Source organism: Mastomys coucha, unplaced genomic scaffold (genome assembly GCF_008632895.1).
Source record: "Mastomys coucha isolate ucsf_1 unplaced genomic scaffold, UCSF_Mcou_1 pScaffold5, whole genome shotgun sequence".
NCBI classification, from domain to species: domain Eukaryota; kingdom Metazoa; phylum Chordata; class Mammalia; order Rodentia; family Muridae; genus Mastomys; species Mastomys coucha.
This window is the reverse complement of record NW_022196911.1, coordinates 39,669,774-39,679,039: the sequence shown is the minus strand read 5'-3', so window position 1 is coordinate 39,679,039 and position 9,266 is coordinate 39,669,774. Positions and strand designations below refer to the sequence as shown.

The 9,266-nt window shown below is 40.9% G+C and overlaps 1 protein-coding gene across 5 annotated transcripts in view; it reads right to left on the bottom strand.

The window, feature by feature from the left end:
- The window catches only part of Rnf145 (ring finger protein 145), a 45,335-nt gene that overhangs the window by 34,396 nt on the left and 1,673 nt on the right, over window positions 1-9,266 (bottom strand). For 3 of the 5 annotated variants that reach the window (XM_031350593.1, XM_031350591.1, XM_031350592.1), the window contains exon 2: window positions 4,725-4,940. In XM_031350593.1, the coding sequence (XP_031206453.1) occupies window positions 4,725-4,908 (184 nt within the window). In that variant the 5' untranslated portion in view covers window positions 4,909-4,940. Of the gene's footprint in view, window positions 1-4,724; window positions 4,941-8,969; window positions 9,049-9,129 lie in introns of those variants that run through there. The other 2 variants (XM_031350589.1, XM_031350594.1) reach the window with 2 other exon arrangements.

The window sequence follows — 9,266 nt, the reverse complement described above, 5'->3', positions numbered from 1 at the left end:
CTGCACCTTTAGACTTCTCCATCTCCAGAGGCCTTATCATGCGTCACTGTCCCCCACAACCTCAACTTCCCCACCCGTCTCTCCAACATCTTCCCATCCATCACTCCAACACCCAACACAAGTCCTCTTCCCCATCCCAGAAGGGAAAACCCAGAACGGTTCCCTTCACAGCAATCTACCCTTTGTGATTAACTTTTTCACTCCATTATTTCAAACTATCTGTGCCCAATCCTTTATTTTCTAACCATCTATTTAACCCTTCCTCTGCTACAAAAACATTTTCACCTTTCTGCTATCTAACGCAGAAGCCAACCACATCCTGCTGCTCCCAGCATCTGAAGCAAAACCCGGGCAACGCTGTAGTGCTTTCATCTGAGACACTGGTTTCCTCCTAACCTGTCCTTTCTCCCTTACGCTTTTTCTTTCACCTTCCTCAGTGAGTGCTGGCAGAATGCTCTCCACACAGCTGCTCTTCTCTCTACAGAGCCGTAGAGAATCTGCCACAAAGCACTCACTGTTGTCTTAAACACTGACAGCATTTCTGAGATACAATATCCATAAATCGTTTCCAAAAATCCTCCCGGGTATGAAAAAACAAAAGCAAGCAAACAAACAAAAAATCCCACTTATTCCAAATGGACAGCCAAAATCAAAAGAAGAGTCTGTTTATGTGTTCACATGACCAACAGGTACAAACAGCTCTCTGCCTGCTACTGACAAGATTAGCATAACCTCTGCCACTATGGGAACCCTCGCTCAAACTCACAGCTTGACTTTGAGAAAACATACATCACTGTTTGCTCTGTGATAATAACCTTAAACCCTAAATAAGGTTGATAATGATGAAGCCAAGCCAACGGTCTAAGTAAATGATGACCTGTTGCTGGCTGGGGATGGAGAGATGGCTCAGCAGTTAAGAGCCCTTATTTTTGCAGGAGACCCAGGTTTGATTCCCAGCACACAAACTGTTTGTAACTTCAATCCCAACAGATCATATGCCATCTGACCTCCACAGGCACCAGGCATGCAGAGAGTGTACAGACAAGCACTAGGACAAAACACCTAAATACATAAAATAGGAAATAAACACATAACATTAAAACCCATGTTACTGTTGAACCTACTGATTTCTGTTATTAGAGAGACAGTAGGACTGTGGATGAACCTGGGGAAGAAGGAAGAGGGGAAGAGGAAGAAGAGGAAGGAGAATCATAAGGATAAAGGAATAAGTTAGACAAAGACCTGGGGCAGGAGATAGTTTTATTGTCAAAGCAGCAGCTTGGTTATGGCGTTGGCAGTTAGCTCTGAGAAACATTTAAACAGATCTAAGTGTTGCTCTCTGCAGGAGTGGCTGAAAATACGGAAGTGGAGGTGGCTGTGAACTTTCTAGCTTGGGCAATCAAGAGGATGGTTCTGCTACTGAAACAGTAAACACAGGAGGAAGAGGAAGTCTGACATGGAGTCAAGGTGTGAGTACAGTGGCTGGTGGGGAGGTAATGTCCAGGCCAGTCACATGAAGCCAACTGGCAAGTGGTTAGAGATGAGCTCCCTGAAGATGAGGTACCTACAGGAACGCACAGACAACAGACAACCCGTGTGACCAGACAGGAGCTCATGATCAATACAACAGAGATATTGTTGTATTGATGCAGCAGAAGCAACATGGTAAGATTGTGAAGGGACCGTCATGGTCACAGAGGAAGAACACTAACTCGACCCAAAGGTGGTCCAGAGGCAGTGGGAAACAGAAACAGCTTTGTAGTCAAAACTGTGAGCGATCCCCCAAGCCAACAAAGCTCAAATAGAACAAATCCTGAGCAATAGCAACACCTAGGGAGTCTGAATGTGAACATGGTGGTGCAGGCCCATACTGCTAAGGAAGAGCACTAAGAGGTCAAGGCCAGCCTGAGCAAACTACCCAGGAGTAGCTGCCTGTCAAGACCTTGTCGGGTCTCATACCAAGGAGTGGCTGCTTATCAAGAGTGTGCCAGTCTCAAAGAAGGAAAGTAGGAGGGGAGGGGAGAAGGGAGGGGAGGGGAGGGAGGGGAGGGGAATAAGTTAAGACAAAGAACTAAGGTAGGAGGGTATTTGTTAGTTTTTATTGTCTGAAAGATGGAACCTCAACTGAGGAACTGCCTGGATCCTTTTAGCCTGTGGCAGTATCTGTGAGACAATCTTGACTGAGGGTTAACGTGGGAGGCATAGCCCACTAGGAGTGACACTGTCCCTGGGCAGGTGAGCCTGGGCTGTATGAGAAAGCAAGCTAAGCACTAGCCAGTGAACAAGGCAGCAAGTAAGCAGTGTCCTCCATAGATTGGACTTCAGTTCCACCTTGGGGTCCAGCCTGATGAGGCTCAATGACGGACCTAGAAGTACAAGCTGGAACAAACCCTCTTATTTCCCAATTTGCGTTTGCTCAGTGTTTTAGTAGGAGAAAGCTAGAAGAAGGGCCCAAGTTCACAGGTCCCAGGCTCAGTGCAACCCAAAAGGCCATGCATAGTGGTTCACACTAACCATCCTAGTGCTGTGGAGGAAGAAACAGGTAGACCCTGGGGTCAGGGACCAGCCCCAGCCGGCCTATCCTATTAGCCAGTCTTAAGCCAATGAGTCGCTGTTTTTCTAAACCAAAAAAATCCTGAATATAGACAAGCTGCCTATGGTTTCACAGAGAAGAACATCCTTAATGGTATCATTTTACTATAATCACAGTAAAATTTCCACAGGGTTCTTGTCTGAGGAATGAAACTAGGTAATTAAACTCTCATAAAAACCAATGAAAGAGCTATAATTTTGAATCTTGATGAGAACAGGATTGGCGGTTATTTCAAATTGTGTCCTGCTTTTTGGGAAAAAATTTGATTTTATAAAATCAAATTTTTGTTTGTTTTGTTTGTTTTTTGTTTTTCGAGACAGGGTTTCTCTGTGTAGCCCTGGCTGTCCTAGTACTCACTCTGTAGACCAGGCTGGCCTCGAATTCAGAAATCTGCCTGCCTCTGCCTCCCAAGTGCTGGGATTAAAGGCGTGTGTGCCACCACTGCCCGGCTTAACGCTTTTAATGTTCTGATTTCTGGCCACAAATGCAATTCTCTGACACTTGAGAATTTTTACAATGTATCTTAAGTTTTGTAAACTGAAGCACTAGATTACATAAGACTCCGACAGAGGCAGCACAACCAAACAACAAAATACCAGTTCACACAAATGCTGTGCTCACCCTACCGTGGACTTTACTTAATCACTGTATTTAAGAAGGCTCAACTGAGTTCCCCACGTTACAAGCCAGAGTGGATTTCAATTGCATCAGAACCTATTCAAGTTCTAAAATTAATCTTCTACTTAGTAGGCAGTTGTTTTGTAATAACTAGTCTAAACATTTTAGAAATAGTATGATAGCAGCACTTTTTTAAAACCACAGGTGAAAACACTTCTTACATTAAAGATTAAAAAAAAAGTGTCATTGTTCAACAACTGACTGGTGCTACGTCCCATAGCTGGCTCATGTGGACAGACTAAGGCTGAGCATTCCAGGGTCCCCAACATAAAGCAAGCTCCTCATGTCACTCATTTACCCATGGTAGCGTCACACGGAGAGGTGACTTCATGGAGCCTACATGCTTTGTATCTAATGTGCTGTCCTTTCTACCTCGACTTATTTCTTCTCATAATGACTGACCCAGCACACTCTTACAGGCTTCTAAGGGCTAAAGTGTGGATAAAATGAATATCTCATAGAGGCAGGTCAAACTGTCTACAACTTTGTAAGAGATATACTTTGTAGCTTTACAAATCTAGTGACAAAATTGTCTTTAAGTATAATACACCATTTAATCTGTTTTAATAGTTGCTAAGCTAAAAGTTAATTTGAGTAGATTTTGTTCCATGCCTGAATATCCTGACTTTCTTTACCCTCAAAACATACGAAGTCTTAGTCTAGAATTATCTTTTCTGAGGAATTAAATATTACACTCTAAAATTTCATTTACTTGAAATGAATATTATACTTGCAAGTGATTTTATGCTTTATCTTGACTTAAGAATAGGAAGAAAGGCTAGATGTTAGATGTGGTTCAGCAGTTAAGAGCACTGAATCCTCTTCCAGGAGACCCGGGTCTGGTTCCTAGAACCTATATGGCTGCTTGTAACCATCTATAACTCCAGTTCCAGGGGATCCAACGCCCCCTCTGGCCACTGTAGGCATTGCATGAATGTGTTACACTTCTGTACATCCTGACAAACCCTCATACAGCTATAACATAAATAATTTTTTAGTAATAAGAAACATTACATGGAAAAATAGCCTACTTTGCAATTCCTACTTAACCCCAAATCAGAAGAGGCCAGATTCCAGGAAAAGTATCTCTCATGTTTTACATTTCATCATATTAAAAGGAAAATTGTTTACCCACCCATGCCTTCCAATTTTAGTTTAGCAAAATCAAACCTGCTTTCCTCTTGTTCGAGCTAATCCTACCACAAGACTTGCAAATACATCCATTAGCACAGTCAACTCCATATTCTAGAGGCTCATTTTATCTACATTAAAACATGGATGTAATGGCAATTCATCAAAAAATGCTGTAAATATGAAGGAAAACAAAGAAGGGAACATGGGAGGGGTTAGAGGGCGGAAGGAGAAGGGATTATAGTATATCTCAAGAAATCATTCTTAAAATGTAAATGAAACAAACTCCCCACTAAGCCAGAGATCGAGTGCAGACACTTACCTACATAATGCATATTAAGAGCCAAGTACTTGTACTGGAAAAGAGGGTTGTTGCTGAGGCTGCTTCTTTGGATCTGCTGGAAAAAGGAGCTGACGTCCCACCGGTAGAGGACATCCAGAAGCATAATGCTTGGCACCCTCAAGGCCACGTTCAGCACCGCCTCCAGTTTCTCCTTCGCAGCCATGTTTGGTTTTCGATTGTTTCCTTGTAGCAGATCTAAAACACCAAAAGATGAAAGCTGTAAAAAGAAGGCAACACAGACCACCTTTTGAGAGCCTCCCAAGAATCTAATGGGCTGTCCCTGAAACATCCCAACTGTGTTTCCATATTTATGTTACATCAAAATGCTTGCACTTTCAGATCTGCTCCAATGTGATTCAGACTTTAAATGTTCACCCTTCAAAATTTAAAGAAGCCACCAGCTCCAAATCTACCCTGGCAACAACAACAAAAAAAAAAAACAGCCCATGAGAATGTTGTAATTTGAAGAAAATATCCTCCCTCTGTAATTATTTGAGACTGAATTACCTAAGAAGAGGCAAGATCTTAAATATTTACTAAATGAAAAGGCATACAGTAATGAAAGTGTAACAGGTTCAGTTCTCTGCATCTTACATCTGCCCTTATCCTTAATTGTTCATAATCAAAACTGAAGTACTAAGAATTCCTTACAGTTACAGAGATTAGACCCATGACCCTGCATCTGTGAAGAAAGCCTCTAGAGCCACGCTCCCAACTGAATACTGGACATACAATGCAGAGAGTGTTCAGTGAAGACACAAAGAAACATAACTTGCAATACTGTTTTGTTGTTGTTGTTGTTGTTGTTTGGTTTATTTATTTATTTACTTTGCTACTTAGTTTGGAATCCTCAGTCTCTTCTGAAAAGGAAAATAAAGCTCATCAAACGCTTCCCTGGCACGATAACAGGCTTGCATGCCATGGGAGATGCCAAGCTCTGAGTCTATTAAGATCTTTTCTTAGACAATGACAAGCGTAAAGAAAATGGAAAGAAAAGGGGGTGGGGGTAAAGGAAGGAACTGGAAAGCAGTTATCAGGACCTTAAAGGGCAATTTGATGAAGTAGCTACAAGTTGATGTGTGCAATGGCACAGGGCAGACCCAAGTGGGATAAGGACAGCTCCAAGAGTAAACAGGGTCCTGGACTCTTGGCTCTGACAATATTCTTTTAAGAATTCTGCTGAGAAAGCTAAACACATTTCTAGCTTTGGCAGTAATTTCAGACATTACAGGAGAAGTGAAAACATTTATCTGTGAAGGAAATTATAGTGACAGATTGCTGTGTTAGTTAATTGTTCGTCAGTGTTCCTGTACGACTCTGGAACTGTGCAACTCTCTAGCTCTGATACTTTGAACTAAGTGGAATCTGGCTTAGCACACCACTGAGGGTATTAGTGACTCTCTGTTAATCATTCCCGTAATGGGAATGGTGTTATATATGTAAACATGCTGCCAATAATATGCTATTGTTGATTGATAGATAAAGACTGTAATTCCACCCAGCAATGGTGGTGTTCGCCTTTAATCCCAGCACTTGGGAGGCAGAGGCAGGTAGATTTCTGAGTTATAGGCCAGCCTGGTCTACAGAGTGAGTTCCAGGACAGCCAGGGCTATACAGAGAAACCCTGTCTTGAAATCCCCCCCCCCAAAAAAAGAAGAAAAAAAAAAGACTGTAATTTCGATGACTTGAAATGAGTAAGAGCTTTTAATCATTTTCCTATACACATAAATATACCGTGGGACTCAGACAAAGCAACTCTGTCCTAAGGAAAAAAACGATCACAAAGAATAACATCTCTATAACCAGCCATAACTGTAAACCACAAAGTCAGGAAACCTCAATGCAGGGGAAGCTCTTGCTACTATAGTCAACCCTGAGTATCCACAGGTCTGTACCTGGGCAGGCAATAGTCTTGGCCTGAAAATATTAAAATGTTTGTTCCAAGTATGTTTAGATCTTTTCTCATCACTGATCTCTAAATAATACAGTATAAAAACTACCTATCTAGTTCATATACTGTATTAGGTGTTGTAAGTAATCTAGAGATGGTTTGAACATGGGGTAGGAGCAGTTGAGATGGCTCAGCAAGTAAGAGCGCTTGCTGCCAAGCCTGGAAACCTGAGTTGGATCCCTAGAAGCTACACGGTGGAAGGAAAGAACAAACTCCCACAAGCTGTCCTGGGTCCCCCCCAACCCGGCAGGCCTCTACTGAATGACAATTGATTCAATTTAATAAAAGTATGCAGAAGAATGCATAAGTTATATGACATTTATGAAAGGAACCTGAGTTTTTGCAGGTTTGGGTATGTAAGAGATGTCCCATAACCTAGAGAGAAACATAAGAACCACTATACAAAGGTAGTCAGCCTTAATACTATACTAGTAAAGTGACTATTTCTGCATATTCTAGAATCCAATATAATTCACTACGGCCATTTGTCTAACAAGCAGAAGTAGATATCAATGAATTAATATTTGTGGCCAGTATTTATCTAATCTGGAAACTTATCCTCTGTGTTTAATATTACTTTTTAAATGGAGTTGTTTCCCATTTATTATAGCTCTAAAGGAAAAAAAAAATAGCACATACTCCTATTGTGAAAATCTAGATCTGAATGTGGGTGGGAAAAAAAATGCTGCCTAATCCTTATAGGGATCATCTATGTTACAAAAGAAATCCATTAGCCGAAAGGTACATGTTTTCTGGGAATTCCCACCTACAGCTCCTGTCTCATGAATATAAAAAAGAAAAAGAAAAAGAAAAAGAGAAAGAAAGATAGGAAGGAAGAAAAAAGAAACCATGGGTCCCTAAAGCTATCAGTGCAGAAGAATATCTAGAAACAAAATTCAACATATTCACTCAAGAGCCAAATGTCTAAAAGGACTGGGGTAGCCGAAGTAGCCCACTTAAGAACAAATCTATTACTTATTCAGTGGTTCATTTACTTCTGGACCTGTTGTTAAGTCATTAGAAAGATGTCCTGCAGTAGTACATAGAGGAAACATACATTAGCAAAGTTATAGCAAAGCCCAGCCCCATGTCTCAGAACTTTGTAATTCTGAACCTTGCTCAAGTAGGCATACATAGGACAGGTGGAAACCATTACAAATAGAAATCAATGTCCTTAATGATTGGTTCAAACCTAATATGTTTTTTCTGGGTCTAGTGTCAAACACGGCTAATGAGCAATTTTTAAATTGGAGCTCAGCATTCTCTTTAAACCACAATATCCAACAATCCTAGACACAGGAACAGCAAAAACAAAAGGTCTAATACACCCGAATGCAAATATATAAACTTTCTGCACTATCTTATCTTTCCTGTAAGATCCTTAAACTTCCTTGAGTTATAGAAAGAAAATGGAAATGATTCTCCATCATGTCTCTGCAAGCCACGTAAACTAAAGATGACTCAAACCCACTTTAGACAGCACAGAAGCTAAAAAAATGAAAAGTTTTCATTCCAGAAACAGAAAACTTTAAACTTCCCAGAAACAGAAAGATTCAATAAATGCTCGCCCAAACCCCAAACCCTGGCTGTTTCAATAAATGCCTTTCCAAGACATGGAAACAACAGTGTCTTTTATAATGTGCACAGTTTATTATACGGCTTGAGGGTTAGGAAACACAGATCCTCACTCTGCATTTTCCTAAAACTACCACAGTTTAGTTTTGAATAGGGAGAAATCAGATAAAGAATCTTCAACAGTAAGAAAAATGTAACGGCTGAGCTCTGCTAGAAAACTATCTTAAATAAAAGAAAAAAAAATGTGGCATTGAACAAAAAAAAGAATCCCACAACCCCTTAACTACCTTTTTAAAAAGACAAAGCAAAAAAAAAAAAGAGTAACACATGACTCAATGTAAAATTAGTGATGACTTAAAATGATAACGGATAATTTAGGGCTGAAAGTTACACTCTTTGCTCATCTAAAAGGTAAACAAAACCATCACCATCAACCTTCTTTCTCTGCCCCTAGCAATCCAAACAAAATCGAAATCAACTAAAACTGATGCTAAGCAAATGGGGGACAAGGAGGCTGTCTATCTGTTGGGATGCTAAGACCTTTAAAAAAAAAAAAAAAGACAAGAGAGGTCGAAGCTGGACCCTAAAATCCGAAGTAACTCCGCCCAGAAAGGAGAAACCAGGAAAGAGAACTTCCTTACATAAGCGTTGGCACACGTTTTAAATATAGCTAGTCCTCCCCACTCCCACTGTGTTGCTAGCTAACTTTGTATGTACTTGGTTTCCACAGAAACTACTAGCAATCCTGTGATTCCTCATCATCTCCAAAACCACATTCACGGATAAGAGTCCACACTCAAGTGAAAGAGCCATCGTCCAACGTAAGGGCTCCACAGAGAAGGAAAACAACGCTGCTACCTCTGCCATTGGACGCTCGGCCTGGGTCACGACTGCAGCACCGACAGCTCATCCTTTTGGGTCTGGTTCAAGATTCACAAAACTGCACACTCGGTATTTTTTAAAATAAAGACACAGACACACACACACACAGACAC